Below are 23,971 nucleotides of genomic sequence, written 5' to 3'. Positions count from 1 at the left end.
GGATTTTGGAATGGCATGGAATGGTTTGGTTTGGTTTGGTCTGGTTTGGTCTGGCTTGGCAGGGATCACAAAGACCACTCAATCCCACCCCTGCCATGGCAGAGACACCTCTCACTGTCCCAGGCCCTGTCCAGCCTGGCCTTGGGCACTGCCAGGGATTCCAGAATTAAACCCAGGATTTGAGCTGAGACCTTGGGAAAGGCTCCCAAGCTCAGGTGCTGGAAGAGAGAATGTGGGTTTGGAGTTTAAAGCAGAGACATGTTAAGCTAAATAGGGGAAAGTTTAGAGTTTTGGAGTTTAAGATATAGAAAAAATAAAAGAGGTAAACAAAGAGTTTAGAATGCAGCATCACGGGTTTGTGTGCCATAACAAGATTGGCTAAGAAAGCTCACACTGCAGCATGGGTCTATATGACAAAATATTTACATATTAGCTCAAAAGCATAAATGTCCTTTTTGGCAGTGTTTTATTGGTCAATAACTCCTTAAAAGTTCTTGTAACTAGAGGTCTCGTGACCTTCTGAGCCATGCTGTGAAGATGTGAGCAGGACTCACCCTTCCTGTCTATGTAGAAGATAAGAAAATAAACCTCATCCTCTAAAATAATTCAGAGGATCCAGCTCAAATTCCTTCCAAAATTCCCCCCAGGTGAATTATCACCCCTCCCACAGCCATTCCAGCCCTGCCCAAGGTCAGGACATCCAGTCTGTTCTCTGGGTTACATGCTGCACATCTGATTAGCTTCTGCTTTCCCCCCATATATTTCTGCTGGGGATAAAGCTAATTTAAACAGTCCTTAATTGTTATGATTTTGTAAACAGTGTCTTAAACACAATAGACACAAAACTCTCAACAAATTGCTGGAGGAGATGTGACAGAATGGGGAATCATTTTCATATCTTCTGGGATTGCCCCAAATTGAAGCTTCTGGTCTGATGTTAGAAAATTGATGCAAGGATTTTTTCAGCAATATATCCCCCAAAGCCCTATTAGTGTGTGGGAAGGAAGATGCCCTGGATTTTTGAAATGAAGAAAAGAGAAAGAAGGGGGGAAAGAAGGAAAAGAGAGAAAAAAGGAGGGAAGGGAAGGGAAGGGAAGGGAAGGGAAGGGAAGGGAACCGCACTCATACCTGAGTCCATATGGAGGAAACTGTTAAAAACCCACACAAGTACAGCTATAAAATGAAATTTGCCTCCATCAGAGCAATCCCAGGCATCATCCATGGAAAAACACTTGGCCAAATTAAAACCTTGAAGTAATTGGCTGCTCATGGTGCTTCACCAAGTATTTTTGAGATGATTGTCAAATGCAATTAACTGACATAAAAGTCGTGATATGAACTTCCTTCTAACCATATTATTTGGAAATGCGCTTGGTATTTATAAAGATGTAAAAAAGAAAATGTTTATTAGGTGCTCTTTAGGTTAGGATAATTATATATGCACTAAATATAATGAGATGAAACTTCAGTAGCAGTAAAAAATAAAGCAATAATCTGTACAGAAACTGAGCCCAGGCAGTCACTGTGTATTTCTGTTATAGCTGATGCTCAGCTCTCTTTTGTGCCCCCAGCTCGGTTTTTTCCTTCATATTTTAATGTTTTTATGGGGGAAATCATTTTATGTGCTTATTTTGTGTGAAGGCTGAATATCTAAGCAAGATAAATTAATGTATCAAAAGATTTAGCTGCATTTCATATGTAAAACTTGGTTGTGCTTAGAGCCTAATACTTGCTCCCTCCCACTCACATTTTACATACAAATCACTACATTTCCTAAAACTGCTGTAGAGTTCTTCATTTGCAGCTCAAATCTGCAGCTGAGGTAGAAGTAAAGTCTAGAGTTAAGGAAATCCACATGAAAAATCAGATTTCAGTGGAATTGGGGTCTCAATTCTGTCACTGAGAGCAGAATTTCAGCTGAGGTTTCTAAAGGGCTGTAGGAGCCTCTGGAATGGCACATTTGGTGTCCCGGGGGGGATTTGGGACAGGAATAGTCCAGCAGCAGAAAACACCCAAGGGATTTCTGGCAGATGTGGGATGCTCAGAGTCACTGCGGTTCATTCAGAGCCCTCAACCACAGCAGAACTGAATCCTGGGACTGCAGCCCCTGGCCTGGGAGAGGCTGGAACTGAGGAGTCCCAGGATGGGTTGGGTTGGGATGGACCCTAAAGCTGGCCCAGTGCCACCCCTGCCATGGGCAGGGACACTCCCAGGGGCTGCAAGCTGGCCTTGGACACTTCCTGTGACTGAGCTGCCTGTGACCACCTCTGATCCCGCTGGGAATTGTCTTCCCCAGGATATCACAATTCCCAGCACTCGTTCCAGCCCTCTGTGCCATCCTGCAAGCTCTTCTGATGTCTCACTTGAAAAGCCCAAATGTATTTTCAGACTCGCCAAGCAATGGCTCAGCAGCAGCAGCACACAGGGATGGAAGGAACAAAAGCAGCCATGGCCATCTGGATAACTCAGAGGAAGATGTACCTCTGAATCACACCCTCATTTGTAGTCAGCTCATCCCAGTCCCTCACAACAGCCAAACTGTTCAGGCACAGGAAGCACAAGGAATCCAAGACCATGAGTGGATCTGCCTTCGGTTTTTTGTCTCTTAAGCACATAAAAAATAGCAAAGCATCTGTTAGGAGCAGAGGGAAGTGGAATTGTTTTGTCACATTCCCTGGAGTGCTTGGATGCGACAGGACCCTGATGCTGGAGCTGCATTGAAGCTCCTGGGCAGACACAGGTCAAGGGCAGCTCAGAGCCCAGCAGGGGCTGGAGTTTAAGAATGAGTACCAAGACCAAAGAGAAGACAACACATTCTCAACCCTAATTCTCCATTTTCTTCTCTTTTTTTTTTCCCTCAGGAAGGTAAAAAAGCAAACAGAGTAAGTAGTCAGGAACATTGGAAGCTGTCAGTTCAGGCTCAATAAATACTGCTGTGGCACTGATGAGTTTAAAGCTGACACTCTTCCTCCTGGAGTGTTTGGAAGACAGAAAATGAAGTCCTAATAACACAGGCTTACCATGGAAGCAATTTGCAGGCTGAAGAGATGCCTGCCTCCTCTGGGAAGGAGAAACCCCCAAGGTTTTAGGGGATCTTTCCAAGGGCAGTTGTTCTCCCACCCTCCTTAGCAGCAGGGAGATTTCTATATGTGAACACAACTTGCAATAAATCAGCTCCAGAACAGTCAGGATGAGGTTTCAGAACTCAAAACAATCACCAGGACAAAAAGAGTCACAAATACAGAGATTCAGAGCTGCCAGAAGTGATAGAGATGAGATTTACTGGGAGCTTACAGCAGGGGGAATGGATCCCATTGCAGAGGCACAGGGGGCAGGGAGGGACACGGACAGGACTGAGACAAGGAGCAGCAGAAGAGGAGGGGAAGCAGAGGGGGCCTGAGGGATCAGTCAGAGGCTGGTCTGATGGCTCAGACCCTGGGGAACAGGGGTTTGGGTGGCAGGGACTGGCCTGGGGCTGGATGGAGCCAGGAGCTGCCAGGGTTGGGCTGGATCCAAGGGAGGGGGGCACAGCCCAGGCTCCACTGCCGCCCAGGGAAACCCAAAGGAGGGGACAGAAGGGCTGGGGGACAGGGCTGGGCAGAGAGAGGCAGCTTCTGGCCATGGAGGAGGCAAAGAAACAGCTCCAGGCTGGGACGAGGGGGAGGAAACCAGGTGGGAAACAAAGGAGTATCTTGGAATTAGACACAAGGCTGATCAGCACAGTTAGAAAAGACTGGGCCATATTTCCCTGTGCACACTACTGAAAATATGGTCCTGTGTTTAATGTCAGTGGGAACAATCAGCCATGCAGCACTGCCAGAGGAATATTTCCATTAACATTAAACACATTTGGTACCAGTAAATGTTACTGGCTGGCAGAGGAAAGTTACAACGTGTGTAATTTTGCTCTTTGCTGTCTCTTACCATGTGTAGGTGTCTGGTTGTCACCGTTTAGTATCAGGTGATTATAATTTTGTTCTTGGTCATCTGAAATTCACAGAAAAAAAAATCCCTTTAAGAACCAGCTTAGCATTGCCACTGATCTGCAGATGATAATTACAGCTCACAGTATCACAGGAAATCTCAGCATGATTAAAGAAAGGAGAAGGAAATGCTTAAGAAAGCAGAAGATTCTGTTATGCAGTTCACTTAAAATTCCAGATGCAAGGAGAACACGATAATGGGAATCTGCTCCCCTTCTGCTGAGCCTGCAAATGAGGGTTCTGTGCAAAGGTGAGAATCATGTTCAGACGGGAGCACACCCGGCTGTACCTGCAGGGTGGGCTGCTCCTGGAGGACCCCTTCCAGCCCCATCAGGGCTTTGGAGGGATCAGGATGTGAGGAGGGTTCTGTGCAAAGGTGAGAATCATGTTCAGACAGGAGCACACCCGGCTGTACCTGCAGGGTGGGCTGCTCCTGGAGGACCCCTTCCAAGCCAACAGGGCTTTGGAGGGATCAGGATGTGACCCCCAAGCCCAGACTGTCCCCCTGTGAGAGCAGAGAGGAGTCACAGGTGTGGCCTCGAGGAGTTAAACAGCAGTACCTGAGCCCTGATCCCTCCCCAGGAGATGGGAATCCTGTGAGGCAGGGTGGGAGATGATCCATGGCAGAGCCACTGCCGGAGCTGGGGCTGGGAGCTGCCCCGGGGGGGAGAACAGCTCTGTCTCCTTCCACTGAAATGAAATCATCAGAAAAGGGACTCCTGATGAACCTCCCCAGCCTTCAGCTGTCAGTCAGGGCTGAGCTCCTTGTCCTGACCTTTCCAGCATGGATGGAGCTGCAGCAGAGCAGGGTGAGAGGAGATCTCTGGGGATCCTTCACGTGCTGCTCTGCCATTCCCAAACCTTCCATGGATATCTCCTTTCCCCAGATGATCTGTGTCACTGAGTCTTCCTTTCTGCTTTTCAGACCAATTCCTTCTTTCCTGTCTTCCAGGGACATGGAGAGAATCCCCCTTTTTCCTGCCCAGCCCTTTATGACCACGGTTACTGTGTGCCCCTTGATCCTTCCTGCTGACACCATTCCTTTGCTGTTTCCCTGTTTTCCTGCTTTGCTTTGGGTCCCTGTCACTGCAGCCCCCTGTGCTCCCACTGACCCAGACCCTCCCCAACCCTGGGACGTGTTTCTGAGAGAGCCCTAGGGCAGAGTGGAATGCCTGGATTGTCCCCAGTCAGCTCCTCCTGTTCACACAAACCTGGGATATTTTTCTTTTCCTGATTCATGTAAAGTCTGTGATCCTTTGTGGTTCCTTATTGCTTTTCCAAGGAACTCTCCAATTGTTCTCCAACACAGAAAAGGCTTTTTAGCATTCCTGCTTCAGCCCGAGGCATCTCATTTTTCTCCATTTAATCAATTTATTTGCAGGCTATTTATCCAATTTGTCAAGAACATTTTAAATTCTAATCCTGTTCTCTAATAGACTTACAGTCATCCAAGGTTCATATCACCTGCAAATTTAATAAGCAAATTCCTTTCCCACCAGGAACAAAGAAACCAAATCCAGAACCACACCAGGCCATCCTTCCCCTGATATTTGGTCCCTTCATGGTCACTCAGCCCTCATGGCCTCCACCCCAGGCAGGCTCATTAACAACCTGCTTCTGTAATTAATCTCACGTTGCTTTGCTAGAAACTGCTGGAAACCTTGCTGAGGTCATGATCCTTGATATGAGTTATTCCTCCCTGGCCATAAAACAGAGGAAAAAAACCAAACAAGGTGGATCCTTTGAAGAGTTTTTTAAATAAATCCCTGCTTTATTCTTTAACTCTGTGCAGCCTCTGTCCAGCCCGTGCCCTGCCCGCTGTCCCCATCCCCGGGATGCTGCTGCTGCCTCCTGTGCCACAAGGGCGCATCGCTCCCTCATCTTCCTCCTGCTCCCGGCACGAATTCCAGCGCTCCTTTCACCCCGTTTATTACCTCATTTATACCTCCTTCCCTCTATTTCTGAGCTCCAAGCAGGCAGCGAGCAACGAGCCCGGGGTGTTTCTCCGTGACCTGTCCGTGCCATTTGCAGCTGATGAGTTCATCGAGCACGGATCGCTCTGCAGACACCTCTGCCCTGCAAGCCCCGGGAAGATTAACTTCCCCAGGAGGGCTCCATCCCTCCAGGAGCTTTAGAGGAGCCTGTGGCTCCTGTGCCCTCCCTTGCAGCCAGCCATGGGCTGCACTCAGGGCTCCATCCCTCCAGGAGCTTTAGAGGAGCCTGTGGCTCCTGTGCCCTCCCTTGCAGCCAGCCATGGGCTGCACTCAGGGCTCCATCCCTCCAGGAGCTTTAGAGGAGCCTGTGGCTCCTGTGCCCATCCTTTGCTGCCAGCCATGGGCTGCACTCAGGCCAAGGAGGGCAAGGACTTCCAGCCTGGCTCCAGCAAAGCTCATTCACAGACAGCAGGAAGCACCCAAAGCCCAAATTCTGGGTGTGCTGTTCCCTGCTGGTGCTGCCCACAGGCTGCGGGAGCTGAGGGGGGACACGGAGATGGGGACACTCGAGGTGTGAAATGCTGGTTTTAGAACAGGAGCAGACACAGCCTGAACACACCAATTGTGCCAGAAGGGAGCCAGCAGAGCTTTCTCTCTTCTCTCATGGGTCACTTATTCCCACAGCCTCACTCCTGGGGGAAACTGGCTCTTCACTGAGGACAGGTGCACCTGAATAAGAACCATCATCTTCTGATTCTGAGCAACTTTTTATTTCACCTCAAATTCTTTTTATTTCACCTCAAATTCCTTTCCTTTCCTTTCCTTTCCTTTCCTTTCCTTTCCTTTCCTTTCCTTTCCTTTCCTTTCCCTCAGGTGTTTTGAGGCTATTGCTTCAGCAACGTCATGCAGCCCCGTCAGAACCTGAATTATTGGCATTTTCATGTGGCTGAGCTAATCAAGCATCTGAATGCAGCACTGGGATTCATTTACCACTTCTGTAGCCCTTTGTAAACACTTTCTAAGCAATAAAATGCTTTAAAATGATGGCTGAGCCTTCCTACACCTCCTCAGGTTTAACAAGATAATGCTGTTAATTGTGAAGTGCCAGTTAGGCGGGAGCTTATCTACGGCTGAGACAAGGATCTGAGTTCAAAGCTATTTACCAGGAAACTCCATTAGGGGAAGAAAGGAGCCACAGGGCTCTGAATTGCCAGGGCACAAAAGGAAATTTCTGAGCACAGCTGGGGGAGCGATCAGATAAAATAACCAGCAGAAAGAGTGAGATGTTGCACTGGGAAAAGGAAAGCAGCGCTCCACTCCTCTACAACGTGCACAGGAGACACGTTCCTTTCCATTGGCAATTTATTATTTTATTTCTTTGATTAAACTGTCTCTATCCACAAGTGTTCTCACTTTTAGCCTTCCCTGCATCCCAGGGGCCGAGTTCCCAGCCGGGGTTAAACCGCAATCACCACCTGAATTATCAGCACCGAGGTGCAAAACCCCGGGTAGCTGTTAAAGAACTCTCTAAATAGCCCCCAAAGAGTTCCCATGCACTTCCTGCCTAGGAAATCTCCTTTTTTCACTGATTTAACCTTTCCTTTGGTACTTGGTTTTCAACTTCTCCAGAGCCATTTTTTTTCTCAGTCTCAGGGATTTCATATGGGAGTATTACTAATAAAACTTGATTTATTGTGTTCTATAATGGAAAAAAAAAATCAAGTGTCAGAATATGAAAAGAAAATGCTGTATTTTCCAGCCTGTCTTTCCTAATGAAATTCCTTATGAAATCTGCAAAGCAAGGATATTTTTAATATATGCCAGCTGTATTACAGATACACCTGTAACTGTAATACAGATGTATGATCATTCTGACAGTCATGCTGTACTTTGCATTCGTTTTAGAGAATTTATTAAAGTACTTGGAGCTGCTCTGAAATCTGTAGTTAACAGGATAAGAGAATGGCCTGAAAAGGAAGAAAACAAGGGGAAAAAAGAAAAAAAAAAGAAAAAGAAAAAAGGGGGTAAAGGGGGGAAAAAGTAAAAAAAAAAGTTTTAAAAAAGGCCTGAAAAGGAACCATCAGCCTATGAAGGGATCCAGGGCAGGGGTGGAATCCTCATTCCTGAAGGGATTTAAATTTGGGCATTTGGGGATGGGGATGTGGCATTTGTGCCCATTTGGGCACATGGGATGTGGCATTTGGGGCCACGAGTTTGTGACGGGACACTTCAAAGCCTTTTCCCAGCTAAATGCTTCCATGAAAAACAATTATTTTCCTTCTGTCCCTCTGATCTTGTCACCAAAAGTGCTGAGATTTCAGAGCAGGATGGAACCTGCTTCTGTACTGATGACAAGAAACCTCCTTGATGCCCACACTAATGAAGAGAAAATCCTTCTCCAGGGCTGATCTTCCCCAGCACTCGAGGCCTGAGGGACCCAGGGGAGTGCAGAGCCCCAAGGCAGGGAGGAAAGCCCAAAAACTGCTGAGGAAAATGGAAATAGTGCCAGCACCAGGCTCCTCGTTCATCACCCACCAGCACTTTCTGGTCACTATTTGTATTCCAGAGGGGAAGCCTCGAGCAAATGTCCTTCAGCTGCTCCATGGTCAGCAGAGCTGGGAAGGGGAGCAGTTTTCCCAGCCCTTTTCCAGGGATTTTGGGCAGTGAGAATGGCAAAGAGCAGCCCAGGAATGGGGGAACAGAGCCCCAAACCCCTCCTGAGCCAGGTCTGCCCAGGCAGGGCTCAGAGTGGTGAGCACAGGAATATTTAACCCCACAGATCATTAAACCCAGCTGCCTTTTGTGTGCAGGAGCCAACAGCTAATTCCTTTACTCTCCTGTGCTGTGAATATCCTGCTTGCAGAGTGTTCTGCACCTGCCCAAGCACGCTGCCCCCCAAAAATGTTCTGTGGCAGAGGAGACAAACCTGAGAGCTGAGCTGCTGGTAGAGTCAGCACGTCAGTCATTCCAGGGGCTGGAAATGCCAGATGAAAGGTTGTCCCCAAAGCCTCCGTTTATACGCGTTATGTCAGGTTTTTGTTCTACCATTCCAACCTATTTTTCAGCAGTAATCCTGTGATTCATTCATTGAACAGGATGCTCAGGGAATAAGGCAGCTATTCAGGAGTTATTTTAATCCTCATTAAGCGGTGAATGGCCCTGTTCTCCAGTATCCCACGCCATCCAAACCCTGCGCTGATTACAGAGCTGTTATTTTCCACGTCGGCTTTTCCTCCCCACCCATCCCAGGCTGTACCTGAGCCCAGAACAGGTGTGCTCACACCTGCCAGCCTTCATTCCTTTGGAGGAACAGCCCGGGAAAACACAGGGCAGGTTTTTTTGTATCGCACGGGGGATTTTTAATAAGATTTTGCAAGCACAAATCAGCTGCTAATTAATCATGGCCCTTTTGTGGGGGAGGAAAGGCAGCTGGAACAGCTCCTGGTGTACCTGGGGGGAAGATGATGAAGGCAGGTGGAATCACACAATGCCAGGAGAGGGACTGGAAGTGCTCCCCCAGCCCAGCTCAACCCCAGGTTTGTCCCTCTCCATCCCAGCCAAGGTAGTGAGGGCACAGCCTGGGGGTGAAGGAACAGGGATTTCACCTGCAAAATATCCACCTGGAGGCTGTGTGAGTGAACATGGCACTGCAGACTTCAGCTCAGCCCTCTGCTGCCTTTTGACCCCTTGCTTTTCCAGCTTGGGGAGTGTTCATTCCTTATTTTAAGGCTACTGAGATGAAGGCTTAAATAAAATCTAAGGAATCAAGCAGGAGGTGAATCATAGAAACCCAGAATGTCCTGAGCTGGGAGGGACCCATGGGGATCATCAAATCCAGCTCCTGTCCCTGCACAGACCCCCAACAATGCCACCCTGGGCATCCCCAAAGGCTCCTGGAGCTCTGGCGTTCCCTGAGGAGCCTGGGCAGTGTCCAGCACCCTCTGGGGGAAGAACCTTTCCCTAAATCCACCCTAACCCTGCCCTGACACAGCTCCACAATGTGCAGCTGCAGGTGGAAAGCACTTGGCTGCAGTGAGCACTGAAGTTCTGGAGGTTATGGCTGAGAAAAATAAAGAAAAAAATAAAAAACCAGCAAAGCTCACCGAGCTGTGATGTGGAAAAGAATCCTTCTCCCTGAAATATCTGAGTGAAAACAGGAGCGTGAGCAGGATGTTCTCGTACACCAGGGCTCGGGTTCACTCACAAAAATCTGTCTCCTGCGTGGAGAGGCTGCACAAATCACACACTCATTCACAGGATTCTCCTCCTCCCACACAGCCCTGGGATCCACGCTGGCACATGGGAAGCAGGCCCACGCACAGGCTCCCTACACACCAACATTTGCCTCCCTCCTGCACGTCCCTGCAGCTCCTCCCCAGTGCCAAAGCAAACTGCAGGGAGAGCTTGGCACCAGGGAAATGCAGCTCCTGCTTTCAGGCAGCTACAGCTAAAAAGGGCACTTGCAGAAAAACAAAGGCACGAGAAAATATTTTTCCCCGTCTTGGCTTTAAAGTGATGTTTTTAAAAGCAGCAGCAGCGTGGTGAAGATAAAGGTCATGGAGAGCTCCAAATCTCTCTCTCTCTCTCCAAGGAAGCTGATGCCTTCTGGAGCAGCTTTGGACAGGCTGTTGGCTTGAAAAAGGAATGTTTTTTCCTCCTCATGGGCAGTGAGGGTGAGGTCTGTCCAAAGGGCAGCTTTTCCTGCTCTGGAAAAGTGACATTTCCTCCGTGGGGATCCCCCAGCAATGGTTCTGCTCCCCAGAGCAGCCACGGTGCCCTCAGCCAGGTGGGAATGCCTGAACTCACCTGGAGCAGGAGTTCGGCATCCCTCTGTAGCTTTCCCTGCTTTATTTGCTCTGATTTTCATTGCTTTCACCCAACCCCTTGCTGCTTTTTCTCACACATTCCAGGATAAATCAGGAGAAGGAACTAGAAGGAATCCAGATGAGGAGAAAGAACCAGAACTTTCTGTCAGGGAGAGAAAGTTCTGCAGAGCCCAGAGCACAAACCTGGAGTGCCTGGGATCCCCTGCATGCCTGAGAACTTCCCACTGCCTTGGAAACACAAACTGGATAAATCTGGCCTGGATTCCTCCAAAAGCCACCAGCTGAGCAGAATGCATGACTAACACCAGCCAGCAGTGCACAACAGCAGCTGGGGGAGCAGCAACCTTTGGAAACACGTCCAGAATGGGAAAAAAGGGGGAAACATATGGTCAGGAGAGAACAAAACGTGTCCTTTAAAGGGCAGTGCTGGAGATGGAGCTGATTTGAGAAGGTATAAACAGGCTGGGTGTCTAAAGCAGGATTAGTTAAATGCAATCTTTGGTGGAACACAGCCAGCTCTTGCACATTCGAGTGCTGAGATAATTATGCAAATACCTTTGGAAGTAACACAGGGTCCCTTCTAACCCCGTGGTGTTGGCAGAAAGGAGAACACAAAGTCCTGCTCTGGTTTCCCCTCTTCCACCAAGTGTAAAGAGAAAAATCTGAGGATGAAATCCTTGTGAGAAGGGTTCTCCAGTGAGTCCAGGAATTCTAGACCTCAAATCCACATGGAGAGCAGAAATCCAACCCTGGTCACTGCTTTCCCTCAGGAAACGCCAGGGCCTGGCTGTGCCATCCTCCTCTTCACACTGAAGAGGAGCGGGAATCAGCAGAGAGCTAAAGCCCTTGCCTGCTACTCTCCAAGCACAATCACAATATATAAATATAAATATAAATATAAATATAAATATAAATATAAATATAAATATAAATATAAATATAAATATAAATATATATGTTTTTCCCAAAAGGCCTTGGGCCAGTCCCTGTCCTGTCCCCAGGTGCTTGCAGGAGGGTGCAGAGCCTGCAGAGGAGGGTGGCTCCCAGCTTGCCCAGAGCCCAGCTCTCCCAGCCTCAGCACTGATAACTCCGGGTGCAGATAAATAGACTGAGGTCCTTAACTGGAATTAAATCACTCTAAAGCCATAAAATCCCCCTGCTCCTCATCTGTCACCAAGGCATGGCCAGCCTGGAGGTGTCTGGGCAGAGAAGCAAGGACTTTCTCTTCATGTGGCACAGCAAGGAGTGGCTGTGAGGGCGCAGGCAGGAGGGTGTGAGGCTTTGAAATGAATTCCACCCTTTTGCTGACTGCTGGTGATCTGTTTTCCCTGGATGGAGGTTCCTTTGCATGCCTGTCGACTGCTGAACCTGGCTTTGGGCCAGTGTTTTCAGGCCAATTAAGATGCAGATGCAATCTAACACTGATCAGAGCCTTATCTTCAGGCAGATAAAGAAGTCACCAGCACTAATCAAGCCCTTAAAATGAGCCATGGCCCTAAGAGCTTTATTGAGGCACAAAGAAAGTGGCTCCGTGTTAGGGAAGAAGGGAGAGCTCCATTTAAATCCTAATCCTATCAGCAATTAAGCAGATGGTTAACTTTTAGCGTCTGCTTAAGTCCAACTGCAGTCACGTTCGAGAGTGGCTTTCAAAATAGCGATTCTATAAAAGATCTGTGTGTGACAGCGTCAGAATCTTGATTTTAATAAGAATTCCCTGCTCTCTTCTGGCAGTGCTTCGATTCCAGCAAAGGGAGAAGGTGGCACAGACTCTGTGAAGGAGAGATCACAGAATCCTGGAATGGTTTGGGTTGGGAGGGACCCTAAAACCCGTCCAGTGCCACTCCTGCCATGGCAGGGACACCTCCCACTGTCCCAGGGACACGTCCCACTGTTCCAACTGCTCCCAGCCCTGTCCAGCCTGGCCTTGGGCACTGCCAGGGATCCAGGGGCAGCCACAGCTGCTCTGGGCACCCTGTGCCAGGCCTGCCCACCCTCACAGGGAACAATTCCTGCCCAAAATCCCATCCAGCCCTGCCCTCTTGGGGTTTGAAGCCATTCCCTGTGTGCTGTCCCTCCATCCCTTGTCCAGAATCTCTCCCCATAGGACACCTCCCACTGTCCCAGGGACACGTCCCACTGTTCCAACTGCTCCCAGCCCTGTCCAGCCTGGCCTTGGGCACTGCCAGGGATCCAGGGGCAGCCACAGCTGCTCTGGGCACCTTGTGCCAGGGCCTGCCACCCTCACAGGAAACAATTCCTGCCCAAAATCCCATCCAGCCCTGCCCTCTTGGGGTTTGAAGCCATTCCCTGTGTGCTGTCCCTCCATCCCTCGTCCAGAATCTCTCCCCATCTTTTTTTGAGCCCTTTTCAGGCACTGGGAGGCCACAACAAAACCATCCCAGAGCCTTCTCCTCTCCAGGCTGCACAATCCCCCTTTTCCCAGCCTTCCCAAGACGTCCTAACTCTGAGCACCAGCATGCTCCTTGTCTCAGGATGTATAACCCACATGTACAAAGCACAGATTCTTGGAGATTTTATACATTCATACTATTTATAAATAAATATTTAATTTTAAAAACCCTTTTCCATATGTTGTGATTAGAAATTTTCTGTTTGGCCTACTGAAAACCAGCTGAAATTGCAAACAAGTCTTTTTTTCAAAAATAATTCTAATTTTTATGTTTCTAGGCCTCAGAGCCACTCAGATATTGGGAATGCTGGATTACTGCTAAGGGAAAAAATACAGTTTAAGGTCCAGGTATTCCAGGAAAGCTGTCTTGATTCCAGTGTCCCAAATTACAGTCAACATCTCTGAATAATGAGTCTGTCTCTGGTGGCATTAAGTTACGGTATTTATCATTATTTAGGTCTGCTCAAACAGGTTTTACGTGGGGAAATTCTGTAAAAGCCATTGAAGTAACACCTTTAAAAACAGCAGTGGTGGTTGTGGGACCCTGGTGTCCCTTTCCATGCACGATCAGCATCCCCTGGATGTCCAGTTGTGCCAGTTTTAGAGGTGAAAATAACAATCACACCTAAATGACGTGACAGGTGATGTGTGCCATTTATCCTGGGAGCCCCGGGGACACCAGCAGTGGGGCAAGGTGGGTTCTCCCTGGGCTGGATGCTGGGTGGCACTGCTGGCTCCTTCTCTCTCTCCAGACCCATCTCCTGCTCCTCCACCCTGGGGAGCTGAATTAACTGGGCACTGGGAGCCAAAGCTCCCCCACAGCTGCCCCTCCCCACGTTTTGGCAGCTCCAGCGTGGTGCCAAGGGGCTGGAAGGCACTGCTGAGGCTGCACGTGCTGCTGAAGCACTGAGAGCCCCAGGCGTAGGGAAATGAGGCTGCACAGATGGCTGGGAGCTGAAATCAGCTCTCCAAGAGCTCAACAGATACACCTGGTGTCATTTGCTGTCAGAAAAACCATATTTCAGCTGGGCTGGGCTCTCCACGCAGCAGCTGGGTGGTTTGTGATGCAAAACCATCCCAGTCCAGCTGCAGGTGCAGAGTTCCACAGCTCCAGGTGTGGCATGGACAGAAAAAGCCTTCCAAGCATCACACAGCAGTGAACATTGGGATGGAAGTGTAAAATCAGCATAAAATCAGGGGCTGCCCCAGATCTGGGCCAGCATCTGTGGCAGGGACAGGATCTGGCTGACCAGATCCAGAAGCTGCTCAGCACTTCCTGGGCTCACATTTGGGGCAGGTTTCAGCTGAGAGCAGCTCCTGTGCAAGCCACGGCTCCCTGAGCTGCCTGCCACTTCCCAGGAACACCAGAGTGATGCCCAGGAACACCCCAGAGCTCCCCAGAACACCAGAGTGATGCCCAGGACACCCCAGAGCTCCCCAGAACACCAGAGTGATGCCCAGGAACACCCCAGAGCTCCCCAGAACACCAGAGTGATGCCCAGGAACACCCCAGAGCTCCCCAGGAACACCAGAGTGATGCCCAGGAACACCCCAGAGCTCCCCAGAACACCAGAGTGATGCTCAGAGCTCCACACTGCTTCTTCTCCTGGGAAGCTGAGAAGCCTCAGAGAAAAAGGAAAACAATTCTTATCTCATTTGCTTCTCCTGGGTTGTGCTCACATGTGGGATGTGTTTGTTTATCCACAGGTGATTGTTTCATTGGTTTCATGTGAATTGTTTTGACTCTTTGGCCAATCAGGGCCAAGCTCTGTCAAGATTCTGGAGAAAGTCACAAGTTTTCCATAATTATCTTTTTAGCATTCTGTAAGTATCCTTTCTGTATTCTTTAGTATAGTTTAGTTTAGTATTCTTTAATATAATCTCATAAAATAATAAATTAACCTTCTGAGAACATGGAGTCAGATCCATCATTCCCTCCTGCCATGGGCACCCCTCAAATCCAATTCTCACCCCAGAGCACGGAGCCCGTGTCCAGCTCAGGACAGGAGGAGGCTGTGCAGGGCCCTGGGCTGGACCTTCTCCACATCTGCACTCTGCTCTTGGCCTCAGTGGCCCTGAACAAGCCCTGCAGGGCTCATGCTGGAGGGTCTGCCTGCCCTGCCCAGCCTGGTGACCCAGTTCAGCGTGGTGCCAAAGCCCTGGTGCAGGCACCAGCTCCAAATCCTTGGCCAGCACCTCCAGCATGATCTTGCCCATTAACTCTGCATAAACAAACAATCATTTATAACGTCAGGGAAAATAACCTCGCCCGTAATCACTGATTAGAAATGTTTGCTCATGGCTGGGTATTTATAGCCTACAAGAGGTAAATGTCACCCTCATTGCCTGCCTTCATGGCAGATACTGTTTAATTAGCAGCCTCTGGGCTGCTGCTCTTTGGAATGGGAGATGAGTTCTGCTTTGTCTGCCCTTCCCTCTGCAGGACTGGGAGCTTGTTGAGGGCTGGGTCCTGCCCACAGTCACTGACAGACCTGCAGGGTGCTGTTCTGGGCTGCCACGTGAGCTCATCCAGAGGGGGCTGGAGAGGAACTGGGAACACAAACCCCATGAGGAAGCCCTGAGGGAGCTGGGGGTGCTCAGCCTGGAGAAAAGGAGACTCAGGGGTGCCCTCATCACCCTGCACAGCTCCTGAAAGGTGCCTGTGCTCAGCTGGGGCTGGGCTCTGTCTCCAGGAACTGACAGAACCAGAGCACACAGCCTCAAGCTGTGCCAAGGGAAATATAGGTTGGATATTAGGAAAAAATTATTTACAGAAAGGGTGATAAAGTTCTGGAGTGGCTGCCCGGGGAGGTGGTGCAGTCACCATCCCTGGGTGTGTTTAACAAAGCCTGGATGTGGCACTGGGGGCCAGGGTTCAGTTGAGGTGTTGGGGCTGGGTTGGACTCGATGGTCTTGAAGGTCTCTTCAACCCAGTGATTCTGTGAATCCTGTGTGTTTCTGTGAATTCCGTGATTCTGTGAATCCTGTGATCCTGTGGATTCTGTGAATTCTGTGCCCTGCCCCAAGATGCCTCTCACAGAACAGCCACAGCCATCCCTCACTCTGTGCTGTGATTTCTGCTGCATCTCCTGAGCTCCTCAAGCTGCTCAGTGCTGCCCTTCCAAAGGCAGGCAGGAGGGTGGAGCAGGTAAAAAGAGCAGTGGGTTCATACTGACAGAAATGTCTTAAGTTTCCCAAATGTGTGCTAGACTTACAGAGAGGTGGTTCCTTAAGAAAGTCCAGCTTAAAGATCTGAGATTAGTGGTTAGAGCAGACCACGGAGGAGAATTAGCTGGAGCAACCCCTGCTGAGAGGAGACCAGTTAGGAGCTGTGCTCTGCAGCCCCAGCCCAGTGGAGGGATTAATGGGATTGAAGGAGCCTGGATAAAATCACAGGTACCCGAGCTCCTCACACACCCAGAGTGTGACAGGGCCTTCAAGGGTGGGCTGAAGGACCACGTTAGTCTCAGGGAACCTCAGTTTGATCAGGGCTCAGGCAGGGCCTGCCCTCTGCACTCCACCCCGAGTGGGATCAGCAGTGAGCAGCATATGCTGAGGAGCCTTTTTTCCAGCATCCCAGACTCGCTGCCCTTGATGTTTGTTGAACACACTCAGAGGCACTCAAATCCCCCAGCAGCCTGTGATTATCTCATCTCTGCAGACAGGGAGTTTGTACATGCTCTGACAAAGCAAACACGGAGCAGCAATCTGTCAGGAGCAGTCGGCTTCCCTCTCTGCCAGGGCTCTCCTGGAACTGCTGGGATGTGCTCTACAGGAGCACCACGACGTCCAGGGGCTGCTCAAAGCCCTCTGCTCTGCTCTCCCTGTGTGTCTGGGGCAGCCAAACACGTTGTTCCCACGCTGCTCCTGCCAAGGCTGACGTGTCCTCACTAAATCCTGTCGCTGGGGCAGGACCTGCAGGTCCTGCAAGGCCACAGGGTGTGACAGGAGCTTCAGGGGCTCTGCCAGCACCAGGACAGCAGTGGCCTGAGCTGGGCACTGGGGGCACCATCCCTGCTGCTCTGGGCTGGGTTGCAGAGGGCCACAAGGACCTGCTGCTGGCACGGAGGTTGGCAAGGTCAGAGGGGTGCCTTGAGATTTTAGCTTTTGTGTTTTTCAGATCCTGCACTGCATGAGTGCATAGCTCTGAGCTCCACACAGTGTTAGTGAGCTCTCTTCACATTTTGGCCACACAAAGCAACCCTTCCAGGCCTGAGACCCAAGGACAGCTTGAGACATTTCTATCAGTTAGGGGCCTCTACCTGAGGCCCCAAAAATATTAAGAAAAATTGAACTGGGGGGAGAAAACTGGGGGAACTTCATTACCTGAAGCCATAATGGGACAATTAACTCCTGATTGCAAATAGACCAACTTGTATCTGTCTTAAAAACTCATAACCATGATCCATTATGGGTGTAGCTCCCTAGAGAGGCTTCTGTCTGCCCTTAATGTACCTGAAGGCCCTTCATGAAATATATCCACCTGTATCTTTGGACTTTGTCAGGTTTCTAAGCGAGCCTGAGTGCAGGCATCAGGAGCACACCTGTGCAGCAGCTGTGGCTTGGTGGCTGCAGGGTGGGAAGCAGCACACGCTGTGCAGGAGAGGAGACAAAGCACCACAGAGGTTACAGCTCCAAATGATGCCTCAAGTTTTATCTTTCATATTCCCCAGACTCTGCACTGCACTGGCACAGAACTCTGAACTCCACACCCAGTGCCAGCAGCTCTCCTCACAGCTCAGGCACACAGAACAATCCTTTCCCAGCCCCACAACCAAGGACAGCGCTGCAGCTTCAGCCCCAAAAAGTGCAAACAACAGGGGATGGAGGAGAGCAACCTGGGAGGGTGGGACTGCATCACCTGCAGCTGCAACTGGACAGTGAACCCAAGGTGGGAATGGACCAAAACTGATCAAAGTGTGAGAACTCGTGACTCTGAGTCCATGCTGGGTCCTTCTTGGGTGCAGCCCTGGCTGGGCTCTTGCACTGCCCAAGGGGGATCCTTTGAAAGTTTTTAAAATAAATCCCTGCTTTATTCCTTTAACTCTGTCTGGCTCTGTTCAGGAGCCTCTCCAGGCCTCAGGAACTCAGGGAGCTCTCGAGTGCTCTGGCCCTGAGCACAGGATGCCACTTCTCTCTCTCTCTGAGTGCATTTGGGTGCCTCCTGGTAGACAACAGCTGCCTTGTGTGTTTTCACCATCCTCTATTAACTGCCATCACATCCTATCACTCCTCTGGCAATATCCAGCAACACCTCTGTAATTTATTGTCATTAGTTTTATTCTCAGCCCTCACAGAGGTCACAGCATGGGGGGAGAAGAGAACTTCATCCATTTCACCGCTGAACGTGCTGCAATAATAGCTTTTCAAAAGCTGATGGTGGAGGGATATGAAAAGATAATGAATAACGAGGAATAAAGGAGCTGACCTTTTTCTAACAAGAGGCTCTTTCAGCATCGTGACACTTGGAATTCGGGTGAAACGAGCCCTGGCTCCCGAGGCTGTGCTTCCTGACACCTCTGATGCAGACATCTGCCTCGGGGCTGGGCTGCTCAGACTGCCTGTGCAGGCAGGGAAGCTCTTCTGGCAGAACTGTGTGAATTGTACCCTGAAAATGCCTGTTTCATTCTGGTGGCACTGAGGAGAGCCTCGGGGGTTGTCCTGGATGGAGGCACCTGCACGTGTCACTGTCCTCATCAGCTGCTCTTCCAGGCTCCTGAGAGATGCAGGTCCTGCCCCTGGGGAGGAACAGCCCCAGCCTTGGGGAAAGGCCATTTATTATTGGTTTTTATTGGGTGGATCTCCTCAAACAGCTTTCCAAGCATAATTTGGGTTCCATTTAGGCAGGAATAGGGACAGGGAGTCCCCTCAGCCAGACTTGTTCAGCCCAAATCCCTGACAGAAGTGGCAGCTCCAGAGTGCCTTAGGGGATCCCAAAACTCGTGTTGTGGTGCCGCAGCTGGGGTGACTGTGAGCCTGTTTCCAGCAGCCACAGCTGCCCAGCCTGCCTGAAAATGCCCCTGGGAGGAGCTTCCTGCCCTCCAGGATCTCCCCTCCTGACTGCCACCCCCTGAGCCCTTCCCTGGCTGGGACAGCATCTCTGCCCCCGTCCCCTCCCTGCTGGGAAGGACAAACAGTGGGCTCTGGAGCCTGAAGGAGCAGCTCAGCTTGCTGCAGGCTTTGAAATGGGTTTGGAAGGCTGAAGTAATTAAAGCTGCGGCTCTAAGTGGGAAACAGGCTGGGATGAAGCAAGGCTTTATCCGGGGAGATTGTGGCAGGCTAATCTGATATCTCTCTCTGATAAGGTAATGGAGTTTCTAGACAAAGGGAACAGGCTCGATAGCATCTCTGGGGGCTGTGAGGGAGCATTCGACACGGTGCCACATCAGGAACTCATTAGTGCTGCCGAGGAAAACGAGGATTACAGGAGAATTAAAAGGGGAGGGAGGAGCTGGCTAAAGGCAAGACAGAAAAGATCTTGTGGTAAAGGGAAGAGTCAAGCTGGGAGAAGTTGCCAGAGCTCCTGAAGGGAGCCCCTAAGGCCAATATTGTTCAGTATTTCTGTGAAAAATCTTAATAAAAGTGCATAACGTGCTAATAACTCATGGCTGGGGAGTAATGCAAGGAAATCCAGCCCAAACCTGGCTCTTAGGGCAAACAGCAGAGAAATTCAAATTGGAAAAACATTATTCCAGGGCAATTCGGAGCAGAACCTGGATGCAGGGGTGCCCTGGTGACCCAGGAGTCTCTCTGTGTCCAGCTCCTTGGCTGGAGCTGCTCGTGGCTGCTTTGCAGTTTTCCTGAGTGATATTTAGTTTGGCTCATTGTTTCTCACCTCGGGGTTAAGCTTTGTGAACTCCACCATTCATGAGATTTTTTTTTCCCCCCTTAATGAGCTCCCTGTAGATATTTTCAAATTTATCAGCAAGTTAATTAGTTCTGTAAATCAGGACAGCCCACAGGTTTCATTTCCTTGCAGTGAGCACTAAAACTCCTGGACTTTCATTCAGGATTGACAAGCACGAGAGCACTGAGTCCAGGTTTAGCACAAACAGCTCCAGATCCAAAGTGTGGAGGGGGGAATTTTGTGGCTGGAATTGTGTTTGGCCATGGCCCCTGGGGCTGAGGGGCTCTGACACAACGCTCTGCCTGAAGCACCATCAGCTTTTGGAAGGTGGAGGTTTCATGGAGCTGCACCAACCTCAGGAATATCAATTGCATGGCCAAGAGTGTCAGAAACACTTTATTCACTTTTCCTTATGTTTTGGAGAAAAAATTCTCCACGTTGGTCTAGATTCCTGCAATTCTGGGACCACTTGGAGTGTGTTCAGTCTGCCCTCCTCGTTTCTGCCTTTCCATTTCAGGGACAGACAGACATTTCCAAGAAGGAAAAACTGCAGAAGATGCATCAGAACAATCCAATTCTTCATTTACCAAACAGCCAAGCTTTGTGCCAGACTCTGCGTTTGCCCTGGTGGTTGGGAGTGTTGGATTTGGGGTGGCAGCCACAGGAATCACCTGAGGAGCTTCTTTTCCCTGGGAATACAGAAGTGGGATTGCTCCCTGCAGCAACAGCTTGTTTTCCTCCTCCCTCCCTCCCTCCTTCCTGTTGTTCACATGGAAACAAACACAGACGTGTTTAAAGCATTTAATCTTAAGTATCTCTTGAAATCTGGATGATTGGGTGCCCTGAACCTTCCACTCTTGATACAAAACAACAAAAAAAGTAATTATCTGGAATTCTGCATGTGGTGAGTTTCCATTTTTCTCTCATGGGGCTGCTTTGGGATTTTCAATCTGGGAATCATTTCAGCTCTGGGTCCTGCACAGATCTGGCTGCCCCTCAAGGGGACATTCTGGACCCCTGGAGCCCCAGGTGCTGCTGCTGGTGCCAGAGCTGTGGCTGGGGTCGTGCATCAGCTCCTGGACAATTCCCTGAGTGTTGCTCTGTCCTGACCCCCTGCTCATCACCCACACCATTACAAATGGGAGGCAAGCCCTGCTTTTACTGTGGAGGAGGGCTGTAGTTTCACATCCCCCTCACTCTGCAGTAGTCTCACTTGCTCCTTTCTCCTCCTCATCTCATTTACATAACCAAAGAGCTTTTTCTCTTTGCTTTAACTCGCTGTGACACTTGACAGCTCCCCCTTCATCACTTCTTGACCTCTAAGTTGTACTCCTTTGCTGATCAATCTCCTTCAGCCTGGTTCCCCAAGGGGGAAAAACAAACCAACACTTTTTCATTCCTGCAATTCTTCTCCTGCAATTCCTTTAAAACCCAATGGCCAATTCCAGCCCCACCTGAAAGGATGGCAGAAGAACCTGTGATAATTAAGATTCTGCAAGGTTTTGGTTTTTTTGTTTTTTTTTCCAAAAATTGGCAGCTGAGTAGATGAGAGAGATTCAAATTAGTGGCTGCACCGAGGGAACAGGAAGCATCTCCAAACCATTACAGATTCCTGTTGGCAGCTGCCTCCTGTCAGCCAGCCCTGCCTGCAGCAGCCTGCCAGTGCCTCCAGGCTCCCCTGGGACAGGGAAATGCTGGGTGAAGCTTAAGGGGCTCAGGTTGGGGTTTCTGTCCCTGTTTTGGGGGTTTGGGGGTGAGTGGAGTGCAGGAAACCCAACCCAACCCATCCCTGAGCAACCCCTCATTCCTGGTTGCACAACCTGAGGAATAAGCTGCTCTCTTTCCTTCCAGGCTCTGCTTATTCCTAAGAAGCCTTTTTAAAATCCAGCCCATTGTGGTGCCTCCTCCCCTGAAAATCCACATCCAAAGACTTTTACACCTGGAATTCGAGATGCTGCTGAGCTTGTCAGGCTTTGCTGAACAGTCCCCTGAGTTTGTAAGAGCTCTCCTTTGGGAACTGAGAGTTTAACCCACAGACCCATCCTTGCTCTGGGTATTTCATTTCATCTGAAACCTTTTGTGCTCATTCCACCCAAGGTCATGGTGTCCCAGGAGCATTTCGTGAGGCCCCCCAGCTCCTCAGGCAAGTGGTGCCTCTTGTTTATCCAGTGGCTGCTGGAAAGAAACTCCTGAGGTGTCCAAGGCACCAGAGAGAACTGGGAGTTGTTCTGTAAACTGTTATTTTCCAGGGTATTAAAATCCCTCTGATGACAAAGTTCCTCCACTAACACTAATTTTGGAGCATTTACAGCCCCAACCTGCAAATCTCCAGCTCATTACAAACCTTCCTCCAGCAGAACCTCTGTTAGCACTCTGTCCCAGCCTGGGAGCAGCCATGACAACTTTCACTGCCGTGATTCCCTTGATGTTCTCCTCTTTCCATCGCGTTCCCACTCACCTGTACAGCCCTGCCCACGCAGGGCCAGCCTCAGCCCCTCCCTGTGCCTTGACTCTCCCAGCTCCTTCACATCTCCACTCTTTTTGTGCTGCTGTCAGACCCTGCTGCCCCAGCCCTTTCACACTGACACATTTAGGTGCTCTGATGTGGTTTTACTCCTCCTCCTGCTGGCTCACATTTGTCCTTTCCTTTCTTCACTGCACCTCCTTTCCCTGACAAGAAATTCTTAACCAAGACTCTCTGACCACAGGGACCTTTCTGCTGTTCTTTTTTCCAGTTTTTCCCTTTGTATCCTGCCTGAGAACAGTCTCTTTTATTCTCTCCTGTTTCATTTGCCTTACACTCTGCCCTCTTTTGCTTGGACACCTCTTACTTTTACTGTCCCCCTTTATTTTGGAGGATGAGAGGCCCCTCCCTGCTCCACCTCGTCTCCATCTCTGCCGATTCCTTTTGCATATTCATTGCTGCAGCACTTCACTTCCTCAGATCCCTTTACCAGCATCTGGCCTCTTCCTCTTCTATGTGACCTCCAATTCTCTTGATCACCTCATTTCTGAAAATTTGGACTTTCTTGGACGATCATTTCCAACCTGTCATTTCCATTTTAAATGTATTAATTTTTAATTTCCCTGTCAGTTTTTTTTTTTCATCCCTTGTCTTTCACCAGCTCAGTGTGTGTTTGACCTTGGAGAGATGTCCAGTGTCTCCTTTCTGGGGCTACAATTCTTCTGGACACTAATTTGGCTTTAATCCACCACCACTACCTTCCTTTTTCTGCTTTAATCCATGGAGCACAGAATTCCTAATTTACACCCAGGGTTTCCAGCCTGGGATCTCGTGGGCAGAGAGGCCTTTGCAGGATGTGAAGAGGACTGGAAGGCCTGTGGGGATCCTTTCAGAACAAGCTTTCTTTGTAAGTGTAAAATATTACTGCCATCCATGCTGATTATTAGAATAATAAAGATCTCACTCCAGCAGCAGCAGGGCTGCTCCCAGGTACTGCTCTCAGCCCTCCCTGGGAAGGCAGCAGCCTGAGATGTGCTGATGCTGCCTTCTGCAGACACTTTGGAACAACTTGTGCTAATTGCCATTAATAAATATCTGCTAAAAGCATGACTGGGAAGCAGGCACACACACACAGCTCTGGCTGCTGATTGAGAATTGTACCACCAGGTTGTGTTTTCTGCTCACGTTCGTTATAAATCTCCAAGGGATGTTTATTGTTCATGTCTGCAGTCAGTGAAACTTTTGGGTTCTGGGCCGTGTCCCCCACCCCAGGTGTGTGTTTAACACCCCCCACACCCCGGCTGCTCTTCTGATGGACACAAAGCCCAAAACTCACCAGGGTGTTGGGTGTCCCTTCCTCACTGCCCACACCCTCGGCTGTTCCCTGATTCCTGTCTCTGCTCTCCCATGCCACAGGACAGAATTTCCTTGTGCCAGAGCCACCAGGCCTGTGGGAACCCTCAGCATCTCCCCCAGGACGAGTTCTGCAGGCTGAGACTCCCCTGTG

General features: G+C 49.7%; 1 protein-coding gene across 2 annotated transcripts in view; it reads right to left on the bottom strand.

The window, feature by feature from the left end:
* SHISA6 (shisa family member 6) overlaps positions 1–23,971 on the bottom strand; it is a 131,274-nt gene that overhangs the window by 12,483 nt on the left and 94,820 nt on the right. Inside the window, exon 4 of one of the 2 annotated variants that reach the window (XM_039700798.1) lies at positions 3,925–3,987. The exons of the other annotated variant lie outside the window; for it this stretch is intronic. Within the exon in view, the coding sequence (XP_039556732.1) occupies positions 3,925–3,987 (63 nt within the window). The remainder of the gene's footprint in view (positions 1–3,924; positions 3,988–23,971) is intronic. 2 annotated transcript variants of the gene reach the window in all.

This window comes from Passer montanus, unplaced genomic scaffold (genome assembly GCF_014805655.1).
Source record: "Passer montanus isolate IOZ18808 unplaced genomic scaffold, ASM1480565v1 scaffold144, whole genome shotgun sequence".
NCBI classification, from domain to species: Eukaryota; Metazoa; Chordata; class Aves; order Passeriformes; family Passeridae; genus Passer; species Passer montanus.
This window is presented reverse-complemented; position numbering and strand designations above follow the sequence as displayed.